Below are 24,283 nucleotides of genomic sequence, written 5' to 3'. Positions count from 1 at the left end.
AAAAAATATTATTAATTAGAGCAGTGAATAGAATGCCTTAATTTTTGATGAAGAGTTTGGATATTTCTTTGATGTCTACCAAATATTGAAGTAATCAAGGCAAAACCAACATGTAAGATAAATTCCATTTATTAATTCCATAGCATATGATGTATATCTTTACTAGTGTATATGCTGTAATGACTAAATCATGGGTTTATGTGTTTCCCTTTGGATTGAAAACTTCCATAATTTACAAATAATGTTACACTTATTTTGGTATTCTCAGATGACTCGGTTTTTGGTGCACAGTAGGCACTTGAATGAATTAGTGGTGGAAGGATTTCAAATTTGTTAAACCTGTCACAAAACACTCATTTATTGAGTTTATGAACACCACTAACACTGAGTCCTCAGTCTAAACAAAATTAGGCAAAGACTTGTGTGATTCTGATCAAATTTACAAATTTGGCCATATTTAGCAAATTCACTTTTATATCTTATTTCTCATTAATCTCACCTTGACTTGTATCCCTCTAAATCTAAGTCCCTTTAGTCATGCATCCTCCTAGGTTTTCAAACCTGTAATCATCATTCTGCTCAGAAGATCCTATACCATCTTTTCTTTTTAAGGTCTCCTCCTTCTTTATATTTGATTCTTGGTGAATGGCTCCATTTTCTTTCATCAATTCATTTAGCATGTGCTAAAGCCAGAAACCTTAGAGTCAGTCAAGGCACCTTCTAATTCTGTCACCTCTCATATACAATCAGTCACCAAATCCTGTTGATTTTCCTTCTCAAAATATTTCAAATTAGGCTGGGCAAGATGGCACATACCTGTAATTATAGTGAGTCAGGAGGCTGAGGCAGGCAGATCATAAGTTCAAAACCAGCCTCAGCAACTTAGTGAGGCCCTATGCAACTTAGTAAGAACCTGTTTCAAAATAAAAAAATAAAAAGGTCTGAGGATGTGGTTCAGGGTTAAGCACCTTGGATTCACTCTCTGGTACAAAACAGAAAAGAATAAAAAAGATTTTGAATCTGTCCTGAGCACACAGGAGATCCATGTAATGTTGGAGATTGTAATGTAACTATTTGATAGTCCAAACATGGACTGGAATAGCTACAAATATGACCCAGAAAGAAAAATGGACTTCTCCTAAGGAAGGACTAGAAATGTTGCTTTAGGAGGAAAGGGTACAGTTGGTGAGAAAGGAAGAATTCCAATATATTATACGCCAAAGCTACAAGTAGCACTCTTGGATGACTTACATTTATTTTACTGACCTTCTTGTATACTCTAGATTTAGAAACATAGCTTGACCTGATACAGAGGGAAAATATATAAAAACATAGTAATTTTAATAATGTAAGATGAAGAAAACAAACAAAGAAAGCATGTTACAATTACCTGGGATGTGCATAAGAGTCATGGGAATGAGTTATATTTAATTGGGAAATTATAGAGAATAAATTGTTAAGCACACCATCAAACAGTCTTCTAATACCAAATTATGTAATTTATGTGAACAATAAAGCATTCTTTTATGAATCATTAGGCTAGAAAGTTTAAGGAATCATTCAATTGAGGGAGATCTGGGTAGTTAGGCATTGGAGTCAATGGTTCATTATAACAATTTATTATGATGATACCGAAGATGTTGAAGATAAAGTCACATAGCCAGGACCCACAAAAGTTTGCAAAATATGTTAATAATATAAAGGGATTAATTGGAGTTAGCGTCCATGAGTTAGAAAAAAAAATCCAGGAATGTTTAGGCAGAGAGAAAAGTTACTTACCCTTCTCAATAAGGTTAAATGAGGATAGATCAGAGAATAAACGCTGAATCTGTATCTTTCCAAGGATGCCTCTTTTTCCTTTGCATGGAATTCAAACCCAGGTCTGACCTTGAGAATCTTTGGACATATGAGGTTAATTGTTGAAACTCTTTTTCTCTTTTCTGAAGTTCTCAAAAGATACGGTTAGGGTGACAGTACTTCTGTTTGGCCATATGTCAGCCCAGAGAGGAAGTGCAGTCTTAAAATCAGGCCTTGAGTTTGTAGACAACAATTGTTTTTATAACGGTCTATACAGATAGCACCTCATTTACAATGGTTCCACTTAAACGATTTTCTATTTTATGATGACTTGAAAGTGGTAAGCATACAGTAGACACTGTACTTTGAATTTTTATCTTTTCCTGGGCTAGTGATGGGCAGTAAGATACTCTCTTGAGATGCCAGGCAATGGCAGTGAATGATCATAAGTGGAAACAATCCATGCTCCACAGTGTACTGTGCTGCTAAGCTATGATATTCAGTAGGTTAGTTGCATTAAATGCATTTTTGACATGATATTTTCAGTTAACAATGGTTTATTGGTGAATAACACCATAATAAGTTGAGGAGCATCTGTCTAACTCTCAATCACCTCCAGGTACCCAGATCTTCCACTTGTCTCATCCAGCAAAGAAAGTTCAACCGGCAAGTTTTATATGTTAGTTACTTTTGCTGCAGGGTGGTGAAATCAGTGGGGTGTGAATTTCATGAAGAGATCTCAGAAAGTGGGTGCTGCTGAGTGATGGAAAAGGGAGTTGTTGAGACTCTCAAGGGTGCAATTAAGGTTTTTTCTTAGATATTATTGTGATGTCTTCTGCTTTCCCTTGGGCTGGCTGACTCCCTCAAGAGTCCTTAGTACCGTATCCTTTCTTCCATCCATATCTTTCATATAATTTAGGGTAAATTGGATCCCAGAACAAAGGCAGGAAGAATGTCCTAAAAGGCAATGATGAGATGTCTGAGTTCTAGAGAACTGTTTGTTTTCAGGAAAATATTTTCATTGTGAAATGTAGAGTTCATAGTATCTGTTGTTTATACTCTCTCTCCACACACTTAAACATCTGTAAATTTTTACTTTCAATTTTTATTAAAAGACAATTTGTGCTCTGTTTGTCTTATCTGTTCTTTGTTGGCTTATTCCTTTTTTCTTTTCTCTTTTGTATTATTCAAATATTTTATTATTTCATTTTCCCCTATTAGCTCCTTTTGTTGGTTCCAAAATTTTTTTTGGGGGATAAAGTATAACCACAATATATGATAATATAAAAATACCATTTGAACCCTTTCTGAGTGTGCAGTTCAGTGACATTAAGTATATTCACGTTGTTATGCACCCATTGCCACTGTCCATCTTCAGAACTTTTTCATCATTCCAAACTGAAATTCTGTACTCATGAAACATTAACTCCTGGGTTCAGCCTCCTCCAGCTCCTGGAAATCACCCACCATTCTACTTTGTGCCTTCATGAATCAGATTCTTCTAGGTTGTTTTCATAAGTAGAACCACACATAATTTGTCCTGGCTTGTTTCATCTAGCATAATGTCTTCAAGTTCAAGCTCACAGCATGGGTAGCATTTTTTATTGAAAAGTAATAGCCATCCCAATGACTGTGAGGTGAAATCTCATTGTGATTTTGGTTTGCATTTCTTAAATGATCAGTAATATTGAGCACATTGTCATGTGCTTATTGAGCATTCATATATATATATATATATATATATATATATATATTTGAGGAATGCCTGTTTAAGTCCTTTGTTCATTAAAAAAAAGTATGCCATTGTTGAGTTGGAGGAGTTCTTCATAACTTCTGAATATTAATCCCTTATCAGATCTATTCTTTGTAATTATTTTTTCCTGTTCCATGGGTTGCCTTTTCTTTCTGTTGATGGTGTCCTTCGTTATATAAAAGTTTTTAATCCTGATGCCCAGTTTACCTGTTTTTTCTTTGGTTCCCAGGCCTTTTGTGTCATATCTAAGAAATCATTGCCAAATCCAATATCATAAAGCTTTCCCCCTATGCTTTCTTCTCAGAGTTCTTTAAGTCTTATGTTTAAGCCTTATTATTCATGAGTTAATTTTTATATATAACTTTAGGTTAGACTCCAATTTCATTATTTTGCATGTAGATATCTAGTTTCCCAGAACCCTTTCTATCATTTGGATTTTGTAAAGTGCAGTCTCCCAAGACTCAAGGAAATGCTCAGCATGAGCCCTTGTAAAAATTAAAAGCAAGTTACGTATATTCAATATATAACTGCACAGAATGAACATTTCCATTCCACAAGGGAGAAGTAGAAACATAGAAAGAATGAATGGGACCAAAGCAAGACTGAAATCCTGTTCGGCAAACAAGTTCTATAACTCCACATCTGGCATCTGGGAACATGGCATCCCGATGTTCTCTCCAAAGGACTTGTTTAGATCCATCTGTATAGCCTTGCTGGTTGCAGCCCACATGGTTTCTCTTTTGCCTTGTTTCTGCTCAATTCCTGCAGCTTTTCTTGGTAGATATCCCACACACTGGCATCTCTTAGTCTTGCAGGTCTCTACTGCAGCTTCAGATTCCTCCTCACATCTTCATGCAGCACACTCGGGGGCAGCCCACAGGGACTCTGACCCTGTGGCACTTTGATTGCCCCCCTGCCCCAGACATTCCTTTGAAATCTTGGTGGAAGCCTCAATGATCCCCTAACTCCAGCATCCTGCAATCCTGTAGAACCAACACCATGTGGTTGATTCCAAAGTCTGGCACCATCTTGAGAAGTGGCCAAGCCTCCAGGGACCAGGGTTACAGCAGCCTCTGAGTATCTGGGTGGCTGAGCATAGTGAAACAACTTCCTAGCCCCCCCTTAGCTCCAGTTTTACTTGAAATTTTCTGACCAAATTTCAAAATTTTTAAACCTTTTGGCTCTACTTTCTACTACCTATTTTCTAAGTTAACTTGGCTAAAAGACACTGTAATATCCTTGCAGCCCTTGAATGTTGCACTGTCTTGAAATTTTCTCCTCCAGATAATCAGTTCATCACCTTTAAATGCAACCTCATAGAAAGTGTGAAGACATGGGCAAAATGTAGACAACTTCTTTGCCAGAACATAACATGAATAGCCTCTAGTTCAGATTCCAATAGAATCTTCCTCCTCTGTCAATAAAAACCTCTGCAGTCCTATTGATATTCTGGTCTGCTGAGCTTCCACCAAAGTCACCCATTAAGTTCTGCTAATGGCATTGTAAAACTTCCAGTTTGTGTCTCTAAACTTTTCGAGATTCCTCTCCTAGTAAACCAGCTCTAAAGGCTTCAGAACATGATCAGGTTAGTCACAGCAATGACACCACTTCTCAGTACTAATTTCTCTTTTAGTTAGCTTTTGCATTACTGTGACCAAAGACTTGAAAAACAACAACAACAACAACAACAACAAAGAGGAGGAAAAGTTTATTTTAGCTCATGATTTCAAATGTTTAGTCTGTAATTGACTGACTCCATAACTCTGGGCCCAAGATCAGATCGAACATCATGGCAGAAGGGCATGCTACAGGAAAGCGTCTCAGGACATGGCAACAGGGAGGCAGAGCTTCTTCCCTTGTTCTTTTAGTTTTGTTTTGTTTTTTTCTTTTTAGCTATACATGACAGCAACTCGGGAGACCAAGGCAGGAGGATCATGAGTTCAAACCCAGACTCGGCAACTTAGCAAGGCCCTAAGCAACTTAGTGAGACCCTGTCTCTAATAAAATATATTAAAAAAGGACTGGGGATGTGGTTTGGTGGTTAAGCACCCCTGGGTTAAATCCCTGGTACCAAAAAAAGTCATACACGACAATAGAATATATTTTGACATATCATACATATATGGAGCATAAATTCCCATATGATGTGGAGTTACACTGGTTGTGTATTCATATATGAACATAGGAAATTTATGTCTGATTCATTCTACTGTCTTTCCCATTCCCATCCCCCCTCCCTTCTCCCCATTCCCCCCTATCCAATCTGGTGATCTTCAACTCCTCCATACTCCCCATGCTATTGTGAGTCAGCATCCACATATTAGAGAGAACATTTCATCTTTGAGTTTTGGGGATTGGCTTATTTCATTTAGCATGATAGTCTCCAGATCCATCCATTTACCAACAAATTACAGAATTTCATTCTTCTTTAAAACTGAGTAATATTTCATTGTATGTATACACCACATTTTTTTAGCCCATTCATCTGTTAAAGGGAACCTAGGTTGGTTCCATAGCTTAGCCATTGTGAACTGAGCTGCTGTGAATATTGATGTGTGGTCACATCACTATAGTATACTGATTTTAAGTCCTTTGGATATAGGCCAAGGAATGGGATAACTGGGTCTAATGGTGGTTCCATTCCAAATTTTCTGGGGAATCTCCATACTGCTTTCCATACTGGTTGCACCGATTTGCATTCCCACCAGCAATGTGTGCATGTACCTTTTCCCCCACATCCTCACCAACATTTATTGTTACTTGTATTCTTGATAATTGCCATTCTGACTGGAGTGAGATGGAATCTCTTTGTAGTTTTCCTATTCTTCTTTTTTTTTTTTTTTTTTGTGGTGCTGGGGATTGAACCCAGGGCCTCGTGCTTATGAGGCAAGCACTCTACCAACTGAGCTATGTCCCCAGCCCTCAGTGTAGTTTTAATTTGCATTTCTCTAATTGCTAGTGATGTTGAACTTCTTTTTATATATTTGTTGACCATTCATATTTCTTCTTCTGTGAAGTGCCTGTTCAGTTCCTTTGCCCATTTATTGATTGGGTTATTATTATTATTTTGGTATTAAGTTTTTTGAGTTCTTTATATATCCTGGAGATTAGTTCTCTATCTGAGGTGCAGGTGGAACAGATTTTCTCCCATTCTGTAGGCTCTCTCTTCATATTCTTGATTGTTTCTTTTGCTGAAAAGAAGCTTTGTGTTTGAAACAATCCCACTTATTGATTCTTGATTTTACTTCTTGCACTTTAGGAGTCTTGTTGAGGAATTTGGTTCCTAAGCCAACATGATGGAGATTTGGGCCTACTCTTTCTTCTAGTAGGTGCAGGGTCTCTGGTCTAATGCCTAGGTTCTTGATCTACTTAGAGTTGAGTTTTGTGCAGGGTGAGAGATGGGAATCTAATTTCATTTTATTACATATGAATTTCCAGTTTTCCCAGCACCATTTGTTGAAGAGGCTATCTTTCTCCAGTGAATGTTTTTGGCTCCTTTATCTAATATGAGATCACTGTATTTATGTGGGTTTGTCTTTGTGTCTTCTATTCTGTACCATTGGTCTACCTGTCTACTTTGGTGCCAATACCATGCTGATTTTGTTACTATTGCTCTGTAGTATAGTTTAAGGTCTGGAATTATGATAACTCCTGCTTCTCATTTCCTGCTAAGGATTGCTTTGGCTATTTTGGATCTTTTATTCTTCCAAATGAATTTCATGATTGCTTTCTCTATTTCTGTGAGGTACGTCATTGGGATTTTAATTGGAATTGCATTGAATCTGTATAGTACTTTTGTCCTCCCTGATTCTTTTTTTTTATTTTCATTTTTTTTATTGTAAACAAATGGGATACATTTTGATTCTCTGTACATGGAGTAAAGGCATACCATTCATGTAATCATAAATTTACACAGGGCAATGTTGTTTGATTCATTCTGTCACATTTTCCCCCTTCCCCCACTCCTCACCCACCACTCTTTTCCCTCTATACAGTCCTTCCTTCCTCCATTCTTGTCCCCCTCCCTAACCCTTATCCTAAAACTAACCCTAACCCCAATGCTAACCCCTCCCATCCCCCATTATATGTCATCATCCGCTTATCAGCGAGATCATTCGTCCTTTGGTTTTTTGAGATTGGCTTATCTCACTTAGAATGATATTCTCCAATTTCATCCATTTGCCTGCAAATGCCATAATTTTATTATTCTTTATGGCTGAGTAATATTCCATTGTATATATATGCCACAGTTTCTTTATCCATTCATCAACTGAAGGGCATCTAGGTTGGTTCCACAATCTGGCTATTGTGAATTGAGCAGCTATGAACATTGATGTGGCTGTATCTCTGTAGTATGCTGATTTTAAGTCCTCTGGGTATAGGCCGAGGAGTGGGATAGCTGGGTCAAATGGTGGTTCCATTCCAAGCTTCCTGAGGAATCTCCATACTGCTTTCCAGAGTGTTGCACTAATTGGGGTGAGATAGAATCTTAGGGGAGTTTTGATTTGCATTTGTCAAAGCACCAGCTGCTTTGACAGCTACAAATTCCAAATGCTCTGGATCTGCTTGGTTCAGAGAAACTACTGCTTTCTCCTCAATCTTTATTCCTCTCCCATTATTTCCCATGTTCTTCCACCTCTGCATATGCCCCTTACCCAGTGAACTGTCACATGTTCTTAGGAGGAAACATGTGGCAAATGTAGAACTCACCCGCTGGTTCTTCCATTTGTCTCGGAATTCTAGACCCTGAAGTCTTGATTGATTGCCTTATATATTTGACCAGATTTTACAGTTACTTTTTTTTTTTACTGTAAACAAAAGGGATACATGTTGTTTCTCTGTTTGTACATGGAGTAAAGGCATGCCATTGTGTAATCATAAATTTACATAGGGTGATGTTGTTTGATTCATTCTGTTATTTTTCCCTTCCCCCCCAACCCCTCCCACCCCTCTTTTCCCTCTATACAGTCCTTCCTTCCTCCATTCTTGCCTCCCTCCCTAACCCTAACCCTAACCCTAAACCTAACCCTAACACTAACCCCTCCCACCTCCCATTATGTGTCATCATCTGCTTATCAGCGAGATCATTCGTCCTTTGGTTTTTTGAGATTGGCTTATCTCACTTAGAATGATATTCTCCAATTTCATCCATTTGCCTGCAAATGCCATAATTTTGTCATTCTTTATGGCTGAGTAATATTCCATTGTATATATTTATACCACAGTTTCTTTCTTCATTCATCAATTGAAGGACATCTAGGTTGGTTCCACAATCTGGCTATTGTGAATTGAGCTGCTATGAACAGTGATGTGGCTGTATCTCTGTAGTATGCTGATTGTAAGTCCTTTGGGTATAGGCCAAGGAGTGGGATAGCTGGGTCAAGAACACAAGCAACAATAGGTGTTGGTGAGGATGTGGGGAGAAAGGCACACTCATACATTGCTGGTGGGGTTGCAAATTAGTGCAGCCACTCTGGAAAGCAGTATGGAGATTCCTCAGAAAGCTTGGAATGGAACCATCATTCGACCCAGCTATCCCACTCCTCGGCCTATACCCAAAGGACTTAAAATCAGCATACTAAAGAGATACAGCCACATCACTGTTCATAGCTGCTCCATTCACAATAGCCAGACTGTGGAACCAACCTAGATGTCCTTCAGTTGATGAATGGAGAAAGAAACTGTGGTATAATATATAGAATGGAATATTACTCAGCCATAAAGAATGATAAAATTATGGCATTTGCTGGCCAATGGATGAAGTTGGAGAATATCATGGTAAGTGAGATAAGCCAATCTCAAAAACCAAAGGATGAATGATCTCACTGATAAGCGGATAATGACACATAATGGGAGGTGGGAGGGGTTAGTTGTAGGTTAGGTTTAGGGTTAGGGTGAGGGTTAGGGAGGGGGGCAAGAATGGGGGAAGGAAGGACTGTATAGAAGAAAGTGGGATGGGAGGGGTGGGGGGAAGGGGAAAAATAACAGAATGAATCAACCAACATCACCCTATGTAAATTTATGATTACACAATGGCATGCCTTTACTCCATGTACAAACAGAGAAACAACATGTATCCCTTTTGTTTACAGTAAAAAAAAAGTAACTGTAAAATCTGGTCAAAATATATAAGGCAATCAATCAAGACTTCAGGGTCTAGAATTCCGAGACAAATGGAAGAACCAGCGGGTGAGTTCTACATTTGCCACATGTTTCCTCCTAAGAACATGTGACAATTCACTGGGTAAGGGGCATATGCAGAGGTGGAAGAACATGGGAAATAATGGGAGAGGAATAAAGCTTGAGGAGAAAGCAGTAGTTTCTCTGAACCAAGCAGATCCAGAGCATTTGGAATTTGTAGCTGTCAAAGCAGCTGGTGGTTGAGATAGAAATCCTAGAGAGAATTACAGAGAAGTGAGGCCCAAAGCATGATGCAATTTTCCTTCAAGGTCTTTTTTGATTTCTATGTTGCTTATTTATAAAATGAGATTTCAAGAAATTTGGTAGAAGATAGAGGTGGGAGTCTAAACGCAACACAGTTGTGGAATCAGAGAGTTCAAGGAGTCAAAACCTGCTAAGGTTGTGGCTGTGTAAACAGTCCAGGCTTGTAACTGAATCCCAGAAAGGCTATGTTCCTAGAGTAAGGGCAATAACTTAGGTGTAAGACCCAAACTAGTTCATTTTCATTGGGGTGATTTACTGGGGATTGAACTCAGGGGCACTTGACCACAGAGCCACATCCTCAGGTCTATTTTGTATTTATTTAGAGACAGGGTCTCACTGAGTTGCTTAGGGCCTCGCTTTTGCTGAGGCTGGCTTTGAACTCTGGATCCTCTGGCTGCAGCCTCCTGAGCTGCTGGGATTATAGGCATGCACCACTGCACCTGGCCAAACAGTTCATTTTAAAAACACCTGAAAACAATCCTTAAGTGGAATCCAAATAATATGACTCTACTGTATTTGTTATAAGGATTGGAGTTACTATGTCCATTGCCTCTGTAATGTTTAAAATACAGTTCAGCATTTGGTTAAAAAAATTAAGTCAGCTAAGAAGCTGAACAAATATCAAGAATCAAGAAATAACAGAACTATGCCTTAGGTATTACAGGTTTGGGTCAATACTAAGATGAATAATTATCTGAATAAATACAAATTAAAAAATCTATAAAAGTTAAATACACGTTTATTACCCAGGGTGTTTTTGATTAATACTTTTTATGTTCCCAGAAATTTCTGCAGAGCTTTTTTCATATCTTTGTTCCTAAGACTATATATCACAGGGTTAAGGAGTGGGGTCAAAACAGAATAAAACAGAGTCACAATCTTCTGCATCCCAGCTTCATGCTCAGATGTTGGGCTCCCATACATAACCAGTACTGAGCCATAGAAGAGTGAGACCACAGCCAGGTGAGACCCACAGGTGGAGAAGGCCTTTCTTTTTCCAGCTGCTGATGGGACCTTCAATACAGCTTTGAGGACGAGGACATAAGACCCCATGATGAAGAGAAAGGGGATAACAAGAGGCAGAGGACTTAAAGTGGAGAAGACAAGCTCTATCAATGGAGCTCTTTTGCAAGTGAGTGCTAGAAGAGGACCTGGGTCACACAGGAAGTGGTCAATAGTCCTGGACCCACAGAATGACATTTGGGAAATGATGATGATGGGAACCAAGAACCAGAGAAAACCAAGAACCCAGCAGCTGACCACAAGTTTGGTGCAGAGACGTCTGGTCATGATGGTTGGATAATGTAGGGGCCTGCAGATGGCCAGGTACCGATCAAATGCCATAACTGCCAGGAAAAAGCATTCTGCAGAGCCCAAGGAGAAGAAGAAATAGAACTGGAGGAAGCACCCAGAGAAGGAGATGGCCTTGGTGTCAGACAGGAAGTTGGCCAGCATGTTGGGGACCGTGGAGGTGACATACCAGATCTCCAGGAAGGAGAAGTTGGCCAGCAGGAGGTACATGGGGGTGTGGAGTCTCTGATCCCAGTGCACAGCACAGATGATGGAACCATTGCCCATGAGGGTCAGGAGGTAGACAGTGGAGAAGAGCACAAAGAGGAGGATCTGCTCCTCCCTGGGCCCAGGGAAGCCCAGGAGGATGAAGCCAGTGATGGTGCTGGAGTTGCTGGGGGAGCTGAAGGATTTCATGTGTCTGTGAGCTGTGACAGCACCTGCAATTACCAAACAACAGTGCAGAGACAAATTATAATCCAGATATGTTTTTAAGTCATATGCAGTAAACATTTATACAGCAATAGGCAGCTTTTTCCTCTAATCTTGAAATACTGTGCTGTTGGATTATTGTTGTTGGTCTGTAAGAGACACTAGAAGTCAGTGAATATCAGTGGATAGACACAGAAGTTTCTTTGTTAGTATATGGATGGAATGTACATAATATCTAAAAATACAGCTTAATGACTCTGTATTATCTGATTTAATTCTCACAACCCTATGAGTTATAAATGAACATTACCAGAGGTGTGGAAACGGAGATTAGAGCTTAGATATATTACTCAATATCATGTAGCTAGTAATTTAGTTGATATTTTAGCTGAGTCCTGTCTGTCTCCAAAGTTTCTGGTTTTCCCAATTTACTTTACACATATTAGATTCTTACTGGTAACAGCAATTCTCATGCATCCACCATTCCACTCTGTACATTTTTTAATGATATTTTTGTTTCTCAGATATTTATAATGGACTGCTATTATTTTCCAAGTAGATTGATAACCTTTGTGGCTAGGACCATGTCCCATGCTGTATTTTAATATGTGAATATTAAATATTATTATTAATAATAATGATAATTAGTAAATAATAATAATAATTAGTAAATATTATTCTGCATATGAAGAGCCTTTAATATATACCTGTAGAGTGTTGATCTATGGTGGTTTTTGAAACTGGGTTGTAACAGAGATTCTCCTTGGCCTTCAAATGTCCTGTTAACCTCAATTATATTTACCCAGCTTAGAAAAAAAAAAAAAAAAGAAAAGAAAACACCACTGTAACTACCACTGAGGTCAAAAACCAGCATGTCACTTATACCTGGACTCTCCCCTCATGCTCCATGCCAATCATTATCTCTGCTTCTCTGCTCCAGTTTTGATACTCTTCTTTCCTTATGGTGGTTGTCTCCTTGTTTTTCTGTATAATTTATAAACCAAATGTGTATTCCTTTTCTTTCCTCTGGGGATGTCTGCTGGGTACCTCTCTCCTTGGCAGTAAATTTTTTTTTCAGAGTAGATGTTTATATAAAAATCTGTTCCAATGTCAAAAGAGACTATTCCAGGAGTGAGAAAGAAAATTGTCCCCAAGCCTGGTTTAGGAGAACACTTGAATGCAGGATGTAACTTACAGTTCCCCGGGAAGTTCATCTTGATGAGCCTTGTGATCAACCTGTGATTTAAACCAGGTGTTTCCTCACTGTACCTGCTGCTTCCCCATAGGCCTCTACCATGAAAGAGTCCTTTGAATTGACTCATTAGGAGCAGCTCAGGGTATGGGCGTGGTCGGCTGGAGATCCTGGAGGCCGGGTGTGGTCGATCTGTTTGAGGGATCCTGGAGGTGGGGCGCAGTCATTTGGTCAGGGTCCTGGCAGCAGGGAGCAGTCAGTCAGTCTGGGGGTCCCTACGGGCTGAGGGGTCCTGGAGACGGGGCTCAGTCTGTCAGGAGGGGTTACAGGTCCTGGCTGTTCTCTCAAAATAGTGGCAGCCACGCGTAACCAAACCTGCAGGTACTGTGACAGTGGACTTCCAGGCAACAGCAGGCAGCTGGTGATCCACTGGCAGTCTGCGGTGCGTCTGCTGGCTGCTGTCTGATTAGCGGCAGGTGAACCTCGGGTGGTGGGAAGGTGAAAGGCAGGCAAAGGGCAGGCAAGAGGCAGGCAAATGGTGGATGATAGGTGCCTGACAGTGAGCAATCTGCACTCAAAAAGTAGTTGATATGCTGGCAGACTGCAGGTGATCACAGTAGACAAATGGGGTACACAGCAGGGGATCAATAAGCAGCAAAAACTGCCTCACTGAGAAGCAGATATTCTCTGCTTGAAACCCGAGTTATGGGGTGACAAGAACACAGCCTCCCTCTAGTCTGCCATCTTGGATCACTTTGCTCATTATTTCAATTTTTTTTTCTGTTACCAAATGATTTTGTTAATGTTTAAAAACTTCTCTCCTTTGCTCTTCTTTTTATTTTATTTTTTTGTTTTTTGCAGTGCTGGGGATTGAGTCCAGAGCTTTATAGATGCTTGGCACTTGCACTACCACTGAGATACATTCCTAGTACCAATAACTGTTATAAGGTTTCTTTTTCTTATCCAATTCACTGGCAGGTCTTGCTGCTTCTGTTACTAAAATATGACTCCTTCACTTCTCTTTTTATTTCCCACTGTTGTCCTAAATTCAGATCATCACTCTTTCCCCAAAATTTCTGCAGTAGCATCCTGACAGAGTCCCCCCCTCCTATTTTTGATCTACTACATTTCAAGTAGCAGTAGATTACTCTTTACTAAGAAAACAATTATGTTACACCTTTGAATAAAATCCCTTTCTCTCAGAGTAATTCTGTGTCAGAAAAATCTCACACAACTATTTAAACAGAAAAGATGTGTAAACCATTCTGGGTGGACCAATGCCATTTTATGCTCAACCTGACATATTCAGCCAGATAGCATTGCTCCTCATCTTTTGTTACTTATTCTCTCTGTGAAGAAGAAACTATGATGTTTACCTGTCACAAGTCAGAGCAGGAGCTATCCCAAAAAACCAAAACCAAACCAAAACCAAAACCAAAACCAAAAATGAAACAAAAACCCCCAAACCCCAAAGTACTTAAAACAAGAGTCCATGCTGGAGCTGGAGCTCAGTGATAGAGCACTTGCCTAGTATGTGTGATGTCCAGGGTTCCATGCTTAGAACTGCAGAAAAAACAAACCAAACCAAAAAATGTCTAACCAATTCACTGTGCATCTGCTACACAGGATGCTGTGAACATGGGTACAACATTGTATTTAGGGACCCAGGCAGCCTCGACTATAGACTAACAACCACAATTGCCTTTTTTTTTTTTTTTTTTTTTTTTTTTTTATGGCAAGGGAGTTTTGCCTACTTGCTAAACAGTCAATCCCAGAAAGGTTGAGATGGACTATGCCTGAGTGAAGCAGACTGTGTCATACATGGTGTGCGAGGAAGGCATATCCTGGATATCCTAATTTCCCCCCAATTTCAGTAGAGTAAAAGTCTTAGTACCTGACTCTGTGGGCGCTCCATCTACAGTCAGTCCAGAGAAGACTCATGACAATGCAGTTTTCTCCCGCAACTAGTTTGCACAGATTCAGCAAAGGGACGACTGTGTCAGTGACTCTGGGCAATCGGTTTCTAGAAAATACTTACGAAAAGAAAGGAACCTTGTCCAGATTGGGACAAGTGTTGGGTAGCTGTGTTTAACTGAAAAGCCTGAATTTAGAGACGACAGTTTTCTTTACCAGTCGCAGGAAGTTAATGCTTTGTGTATTTAGGTATAAAATAGGCATAATTATGTCCATGCACAAATATATCACACTGAATCTGTTTACATTTGTGATTTTAATGCACTAATCAAGATAATAATACAATAATATGAAGAGAAGGACGATCAGTAGAGAAGAGCAAGAGACTCAGGGAAGGAGGAGAGGGAAGGGGAAGGTACGGGGAATGAATCTAATCAAATTATGTTATGTGTGTGTTAAATATGGCATGATGAATCCCAATATTATGTTATTGCAATGCACTAATAAAAGAGGGCATAATTATGTCTTGTAAAGGGGGCTATCATAAAGATTCTGAAAAAGAAAGTGTGTGTGGAAGTACCTTGACCAGTGTCTGACCAGTAAGGGTTTAAGGAACCAGACTCACTGGTGCATGACTATAATCCCAGCTACTGGGAGGCCTGGGGTGGCTGGATGGCAAGTACAAGGTCAGCCTGGGCAACGTAGTGAGACCCTGTCCCAAAAATGAAATAAAAGGGAGCTGGGGTGTAGCTCAGATGTAGAACACCCCTGGGATTAATCCCTAGCGTTGACAAAAAAAGAAGAAAAAAAGAGTTTAAGAAATATTGGTTGTATGTGTTGCGACCATAGTAAATTCAGGGAACTGTGGGTTAAGACTCTAGATTCTGTGGAGGCACTTTGGATTGGGCAGAGGGGAATGAAGCGGGGAGGGGGCAGGGGATGGGAAAGATGGTGGAATGCGATGGACATCATTACCCCATGTACAGTACGACTGAACAAATGGTGTGACTCTACGTGAGTACAATCAGAGAAATGGAAATTTGTACTCCATTTGTGCACAATGAATTGAAATACATTCTGCTATCAAGTATAACTAAATAGAATGCATAAAAAAATTTCAGAAAGACTCCTAGATTCTGCAACTGTATGATTATTTTTTTACTCTTCTAAACACGGCATCATTTTGTTACCTGTGTCAGTAGAGAGAATCCCAAACTGAATCCTCTCAGAAGTTTCCTTTTTATTTTCTTTGAGAGCAGTGATGGTCTTTTTAGCCATAACCAGGGGGAGAGACAAAGTGGTTATTGTGATGTGTATCCTTCATTTAGTCGACTGAAGAGTGGAGGATTAATAAGCAGAGCCCATCAGGAAGTAAGTTAGTCTATTTCTCCTGATCCTTGAGGATCCATTTATTGATTCTCAGAGGAAAAGAGTGTCAGGAGACAGCTCCGTGCTTATTATTTTCTTCCTTTGAGGCATGCCTTAATTTCCTTTTTTTTCCTGTGTAAGTTAAAATATAGTATCTTTCTGCTTACTTCAAACTTCTCACAGGTATAATGAAATATTGATAAATCAATCATTTGATTAATTTACTAATCAACCAAAGAATAATACTATCTGTAACTCATTTAAGTATGCTTACCATGTGGCCAAGGATAATCTTACAACTCTTATGGGGGAAAAAGCAACCCCAGACACCATTCACAGAGAGGCCTTAGAGGTATTTCAGCTTGTCTGACACTCACAGCTGGGCTGTGTTATTCTTTTATTGAGCATAAACAATCTCACAGGATACAAACTCAGTCAAGGGATCTGATGTATATTTGAATTGTTTCTAGTTTTTAGTTGTTATAAATAAAACTGCTAGTAACTTTTGTGTACAAATCTTTGTATTAAGTTTTATTTCTTTGTCTTGTGTAAATAGCTAGGAGTGTAAATAGCTAGGGTGTATACTTATAGTGTAAATAACTATATCAAATGGTAGATGCATGCTTAACTTTTTAAGAAACTTCCAAACTGTTTTCCAGAGTTATTGCATCATTTGAAATTTCCATCAGCAGCGTATGAGAACTCTAATCCTTTTATATTATTGACAATACTTATGTTGTCAGTCCTTTTAATTTGGTCATTCTAGAGTGTCTGTACTGATGTCTCATTGTGGTTTTAATTTGTATTTCCCTAATGACTACTGATAATGAACATGTTTTTATTTTTATTTATTTGCTATGTGTTTATCTTCCATTGAATGTCTGTTCAAATATTTTGCCCATTTTAAATTAAGCTGTTTGTTGTCTTTTCCCCCTTATATATATTTAAGGTGTGCAACATGTTTTTATGTACACATGCAGAGTTAAATGACAACTAAAGTCAAGCCAAGGAACATATCCATCATCTTACACAGTTACTTTTTTGTGCGTGTGACCAGAGCACCTAAAATCTATCATCTTAGAAGTGGTTTCTGGCATCAGGTGTATTTACAGGACACTAATTAAAAAAAAAAGTAAACTATAAATGGATTGAAGAAGGATCAGTGGAGTGGAGGGAGGGAGGGGACTGAGAGGGAAGTGCTGGGAATGAATCCTAGCATGTTGGGGTCCATGCTTTTGTGATTATGTCTAGGTATATCCTGGTGTTGTATCATAACTAAAATAATTGAAAAAGAAAAAATTTCCATTATATGATAAAATATTATTAATTAGCCCCATGATATGCATGAATCTCTGGACATATTCATCCTTGATAATTGCAGTGGGTACCCTTTGTCATATCTCTGTTGCTGCACCTCCATTGCCTCTGGAACCACTGTTCTACTGTCTTTCTATATATTCCGCCCATTTTTTATGCCATATATAAGAGAGACCAGGTTGTATTTTACTTTCCCTGTGTGGTTTATTTCACCTATCATAGTGTCCTTCAAGTTTAATATATTGTTGCAAGTGGCAAAATTCCCTTCTTTTATAATGTTGACTAATATTTTTATATAACGGAGACAAACATGTATGTATTTAACTAGTCATATGTCAATGACAAGGTATATTTTCTCATTACCCATATTTGAGTGTTCTTTATATATTCTGGATGCAAGTCCTTCAACAAATTTTGGAACATTTTTTCCCTGTTTGTGGCTTGTCTTTTCATTCTCTTAATGATGTCTTTCCGTTGGACATTACTTTCCTATGTTCATGTATGAACACATGACCAGTGTAACTCCACATCATGTACAACACAAGAATGAGAAGTTAAACTCCATGTTTGTAGAATGTGTACATTATCTGTTTATCCTCAGTTTGCTAAGAACTTGTATCTGGAATGGATGTTGGTTAGAATATAATTTCAGATGTATGGGCATGTTACATGTTATTTAGATTTTTATGTGTCAACTTAGGTATGAAATACAATCTAATGATGTGTTTATGGGAGAATAACATCAAATTTCAAAAAACCCAGTTCTTAGAGAAATTTTTCCCTGAACTTTCATTGCAATTGTTAGTTGAGAACTTCCTGTGTCTTAGACCATGTGGGATACTGTAACAAGTTACATAAACTGGGTGACTTACAAACAACGAAAATTTGTAGCTTACAGTTCTGAAGTCTAAGATCCAGTAAGTGACAGCAGATGCTGGGCCTGGGGAGGGCTCACTTTCTGGTTCATAGATGGCAGCTTCTTGCTGCAACTCATGATTAAGTAATCATGAACCTTTGAAATGATGACTTGGATGAACATGTAGGTAACTTTTAATTTTATTCTTAGGACATTTTGGGTTGTACTACTGGATTTAAAAAGATCAACAGAGACTCATATTTGGATAATAATTCATAAATCTGGGAAGTATTGCTTGATAAGTTGCCCTTCTACACAATCTTTTTGAATTCTATGGAGGAATGCCATTAGAAGCAACTCTCTTTCTCTCCATCTCTGTGTCTCTTTCTCTTGCACTCTTTTTATATAATCTCTCTATATAAGACATTATAATATTTTTGAAGACAACCTTTCACTCATTTGTTTATGTAGTATCAATTCCCATGAAATAAAATATTTTAAAACTAGCAGCCTATAAAAATTTAGTTTCTCCTGAGGAACACATTTGTTTTCTTGTTATAGTTAATGATTATCGTATAAAAGATGTTTTCAACTTTCTCACTTAGCTGTGAAAGAAGTTCATACCTTTGCACATTATTTGTGGTGATGTAAATTAGTACTCTTATGGAAAATACTATGGAGGTTCCTCAAAAACTTAAAAACTTGAAGTACCATGTTATCTTTCAATCCCCCCCGAGGGTATATATTCAAAGGAAATAAAATCAGTATGTCAAAGAGATATCTGTACTCCTGTTTATTGTAGCACTATTCACAATAACCAGGAAATGAAAACAACTTAAGTATTCATCAATTTATGAATAAAGAAAATGTAGTATATTTTTAAATACAAGTTAGCATTTATTTCAGGAATAATATGGAAGCAAGAACAAAAGCAAAAGTGATAGGTGAGAGAGAAGGAGAAGAAAATATATCACCAGAGTAGGGGAAACCATGTAGCTGGGAAGTCCTGGGCAGAAAATGTAGTGTATTTGCAAAATAGAATGTTATTTAGCCACAAAAGCAAGATATCATTTGCAACAGTCTAGATAGAAGTGGAGATCATTATGTTAAGTGAAATGCACCAAGTGTGAGAAGACCAGCACTACAGGATCTCACTCATGTGTGGAATCTAAAAGTTGATTGCATAGACTTTGAGAATAGAGTGGTGGGTGTCAGAGCCTGAGGAGAGCAGGGGTTGCAAAAATTGGGGGGAAGATTCATTAAAGGGTACTCAGTCCCAGTTAGGAGCAATAAGTTCTGCTGTGTTATTGTACAGTAGGGTGACTACAGATAATGATGATGTGCTGTGTATTTTGAAAGCTAAAAGAAAGGAATCCAAACATTTTTACCATAAATAAATAATTAAGATATGAGGATATAGATTATGTATAATCTGATTTAAACATTAGACATGTTCACACATATGGAAGGATCACATGGCACCCCATTAGTATGTGTAATTTATGCTTTTATATGTCAATTAAACAATAAATTCAATTAAAAAAGAAAATAGGAGTTTATAATACCTTTGGGAATTGACATTAATAACAGCATAACATACAATCTGCAAAAATTCATTTTATATTTTAAAATTTATTTTCTCTTATTTTTTTGTATATATATATATATATATATTTTGTTGACTACCTCTTTGATAGATTGAGGTAAAATCTAATGAAATAAAGTTATGTAAAATTACACATGTAAATAAATTAGTTCCAAGTTTCTGAGAGTTTGAGCAAATAGTGGGATTCTCATTCAGGCTTCCTCTTAGTGTATAGTGAATCAGACTACCCAACGGTTCATTAAAATGACCCAAAAGGTCATACTGTCTGATCTTGCCTACCTCGTTAGCCTCACAAACCATTTCCCTCTGTATTGCCCAAACTGACCTTTTCTTAATCTTTGAAAATGGAAACTACACCTGTCCTTGCTTGGAACTTAATTCCCTGAAATCTTTGCATGGCTTCTTCCTTCACTTTGAAATATCACCTCCTTATTCACTTTGAAATATCACCTCCTTACAGAATTTTCTATAACCATCCTGTCAAAATTGCTGGCTATCCTATCCTGACATTTTTCATGCGTATACTTTCCTTAGTCTTTTTCTACTATGTACGACTACTAGAATTACAGTTATGCATTTACCTATTTGTAATCTCTCTCCCTCAGTAGAATGTGAGTTTTACAAAGGCAAGGTCTTTACCTTCTACATTGATGTCATTCCAGTGCATGTCACAGGGCATATGATTATTTATTGAATGAATAAACAAGGTACATCAACTCCAGATGTCAACTGATCAATTTATTTTTGACCAAATATTTGGGAAAAATCTCCTGGAGAGATCATCAACTTCCGCTGTCTCTGTCTTCATCTTGTCATCTTAGAAACACTGTTTTTTTTTTTTTTTTTTGGTCTGTGTTTACTTCTACCTTTACTGGGTTATTTGCTCAACTTTCCTTCACTTCAAATCAACCCAAAGGTGTGATCCACTACATACCAATCTTCTTTTAAAATGTAAACCTATTCCTAGGTATATTAATTATTTTGCATAAGCAATAAGAACTAAGAATAATGTAACTTAAAGCTTATGTTATAAATAGAGGACTTGAAAGTCAAGTTAGGAAAAAATGTGCTACTTTTACCAACATGAATGTTTGAGACACCTGTGGAGCTCACTGTATCTTTTTTCACTTCTCTCAACTAATAAAAGATATGTTTTTTTTTTTTTTTGCCTATGTCATATATTATTCAAAATGGTGGCTCTAACAGTCTCTGGGCTGGTACAAGTCTTGATGAATCAGAAACAACTGAGTAAAGTTAGTCAGTATTTCCAGGGTCTATTTCAAAGATTCTGACTCAGGAAATTTGGAGACAATCCTGAAAATCTATCCTTTAAGACAGTGCTGAAGTAATTATGAATCAGATAGGTTTGGGAGACAGTGCTTTAGATTATTGCTAGTTATTTAGAGGTCAAATAAAAATTTTGGCTCAGTTATGATTTACTGATAAGCACCAATTTTCTTTCATCTGAGACAAAAAGGAATTCTCCACTCTTCCATTAGGAGTAGAACACAGAATATTAGAACAGGAAAGCTAAGTGCAAGAATGAAATATGAATGCATCTAAAAGGTCAAAAAGTGTGAGAACAAGGATTAGGTGAGTGATTTCAGAAAAATGGGCAAGCAGTTATTGGCGCTTAGGGTGAAAGAGTCTAAATAGAGGCATTGGGGACATTTATTTCAAATTACCTTCTACCAAATCTTCATTTGAAGGTGATGTGTACTTCAACTGGCATGTTCTTGTCCATCACAGCCAGAAATTGAAGAATTTGAGACTTCGTCTCTAAATGCAAAAAAATAAAGCCACGTTTGTCATCCACAGATGTAAATGGGGGAAAGCAAATGGGGAGAAAACATGATCCACTCATGAGCTCTCATGAATTTTGACTAATTTTTGTGAGTATCTTAATTTTTCTCAAGGCTTCCTTCATGTCTTTGTTCCGGAGACTGTAGATGAGTGGGTTTATAAGTGGGGTCACTGAGGAGTAGATCAAGGTTACAATCTTCTGTGTCCCAGCTGGATTTCCAGAGTTTGGGCTGATGTACATCACCATGAGTGTTGCATAGAAGAGAGACACCACAACTAGGTGAGACCCACAGGTGGAGAAAGCCTTGCGTCTTCCAGCAGCTGAGGGGACACGAAACACTGCTCTGAGGACCAGGGTGTAGGATGCGAGGATGAAGAAGAGAGTGATGAAGATAATGATTGAACTCAACAAGGAACAAGAAAGCTCAATTCCAGGGGCAGGAACACAGGACAGGGCCAGAAGAGGACCGGGGTCACAGACTAAAGTGGTCAATGGTATTGGGACCACAAAAGGGGAGTTGAGTGATAAAATAGATAGGCACTGGATAGCAGAGGAAGGCTGTCACCCAGCAGAGGACCACCAAGACTGTGCAGAGACGATTGTTCATGATGGTGGGATAATGCAGAGGCCGACAGATGGCCAAGTATCGGTCAAAAGCCATAAGGGGCAATAGGAAGGTCTCGTTGGTGCCCAAGGAGAAGAAGAAGTAGAATTGCAGGAAGCAGGCTGTGAAAGAGATGGTTTTGGTCTCAGACAGGAAGTTTTGTAACATATTTGGGACAGTGGTGTTGATGTAACAGATTTCCAGGAATGAGAAGTTGGCTAGCAGGAGGTACATAGGGGTGTGGAGCTTATGGTCCAGCTTCACTGCATAGACGATGGCCCCATTTCCCATCAGTGTCAGGATGTAGGACACAAGGAACAGGATGAAGAGGAGGACCTGGATCTCTCTGGAGCAGGAAAAACTCAGGAGTATGAATTCAGTCACCATGTTGGCTCCTGATGCATTCATGGCTTCCTAAGGGCAGAGAAGAAAAATGGCAATGTCACATATAACCTCATTTCCTAAACCTCTGAGATGTTCCCTTTTTTTCCCCTTTTATTTTGAGATTGTAAATTCCTCAGATTTTATTATTGTATTAAGTAAACAGCATACAAATATTCTGAAAGCTACACTCTGACAACTGTCAAACTTTGTGAGAACACTTTTCTATCAGACTCTGAACTCTTGCACTCTGTTTCATTTCTCTTTCAGAATTTTCTCACAAAGATAGCGTCTTATACACTAAGCAACTTGAAATGGTTAATGACAATAAATACAACTTGTGTAGGAGATGTTAAAGTTATATGTTTGTTTCTGAAGAATGCCATAAAAAAGATCCTCAATAATAATTATATGTATTTTCTGATACACATATTATAGGCATCACAAGAGGAAGAGGAGATAGAAAGGTAATGAATTACACAATGAAATATTTGTGTATTTCACCACTTATTGTGCAATTCACTTTTCATTCTGCATCTCTGTTGGAGTTATCAGTGTAAGTATGTAAAATAACCCAGATAGAAAGGGTCAAAAGTGCCATCCTACCTCTATGTTCACCAAACATTGTTCACTCAGGAAACCTTTGACTCTCCAGACATCTACATAATGATTTTCAGTTTGGTTCTATCATTTAACTTTATATAACTTCTGTAAAACCTTAGTCTATGTAAAGTCCACTTATACATTGAAGAATAGACAGTGGATTTGGATATAATTTAAGATGTTTCAGATCTCTGCCTGGGGTATCTGGAAGATTTTTGGTATCCTGATTTGTGGGTGGGTGAAGAGGGTGGCAAAAGCCATACTCCCAAGCAGACACCTCTGTGTCCCGAGGCAAAGGTGGGAGCCACAGAACATGTGTCTGGACAGGAATCCTCTCTTGTTTCCCCATCTCTTCTGTCACTTGAATCTTATTACAGTTGGAAGGTTAGAGTTGTTTGGAAAGTGAAGGGAGAATCCTCATGAGAACCTCCTTCTCTGAGTTAGACTCTGTTTGGGACATGGTCTGACTTCCTTAGTGAGAGAGGAAAAACAAAGCCAATGAAATCACCTGATTCATTTGCCAGAAGTTTCATCTGAACAGTTGATTGGTTTTCAGTATGATTTCCATTAATCTTTTGGCCCTAAATGTCAAAGTGAAAATGATAGAGTGATGTTTATTCAGGAAAATGTAGGTTCAGAATACAGCCCCAGACACTATAGAAATGTATAGCTAATAGTATTCAGTAATGTGTTAGTTACAAAATGTACTACTTTCCAGATTGCATCAGGTTCTACTTTTGAAGGATAAGTTTGGTTATCACATAGGATGGAAGGGATTCTGAATTTGTCACAACGTATCTCAATTGAAGACTTTTTTTTAAAGCCTGTGAATCAATTGAAGACTCTTTTTAAAGCCTGTGAATACAGCCTCCTAGGTCTAAAGTGCTGTGGGTATTTGTTGGGGGCTATGCCATGCGGACTA

General features: G+C 38.3%; 2 protein-coding genes and 1 non-coding gene across 3 annotated transcripts; all 3 read right to left on the bottom strand.

The window, feature by feature from the left end:
• Positions 1 to 6,394: 6,394 nt before the first annotated feature.
• On the bottom strand, positions 6,395 to 6,468 carry Trnam-cau (transfer RNA methionine (anticodon CAU)). The gene has a single exon. It is a non-coding gene; the product is annotated as a tRNA-Met (tRNA).
• A 4,297-nt stretch (positions 6,469 to 10,765) lies between these two features.
• On the bottom strand, positions 10,766 to 11,728 carry LOC124977308 (olfactory receptor 11G2). The gene has a single exon (XM_047540765.1). The coding sequence runs from the start codon at positions 11,699 to 11,701 to the stop codon at positions 10,766 to 10,768; it is 936 nt and encodes a 311-aa protein (XP_047396721.1). The 5' UTR covers positions 11,702 to 11,728.
• A 10,111-nt stretch (positions 11,729 to 21,839) lies between these two features.
• LOC124976910 (olfactory receptor 11H6-like) lies at positions 21,840 to 22,785 on the bottom strand. The gene is given in 2 exon segments (XM_047539988.1): positions 21,840 to 22,253; positions 22,255 to 22,785. Coding segments are annotated over 2 exon segments (945 nt in total).
• Positions 22,786 to 24,283: the final 1,498 nt, after the last annotated feature.

The sequence above is a fragment of the Sciurus carolinensis genome, chromosome 2 (assembly GCF_902686445.1).
Source record: "Sciurus carolinensis chromosome 2, mSciCar1.2, whole genome shotgun sequence".
Classification (NCBI taxonomy): Eukaryota; Metazoa; Chordata; class Mammalia; order Rodentia; family Sciuridae; genus Sciurus; species Sciurus carolinensis.
The sequence above is the reverse complement of the archived record's forward strand: the minus strand, read 5'-3'. Positions and strand labels throughout refer to the sequence as shown.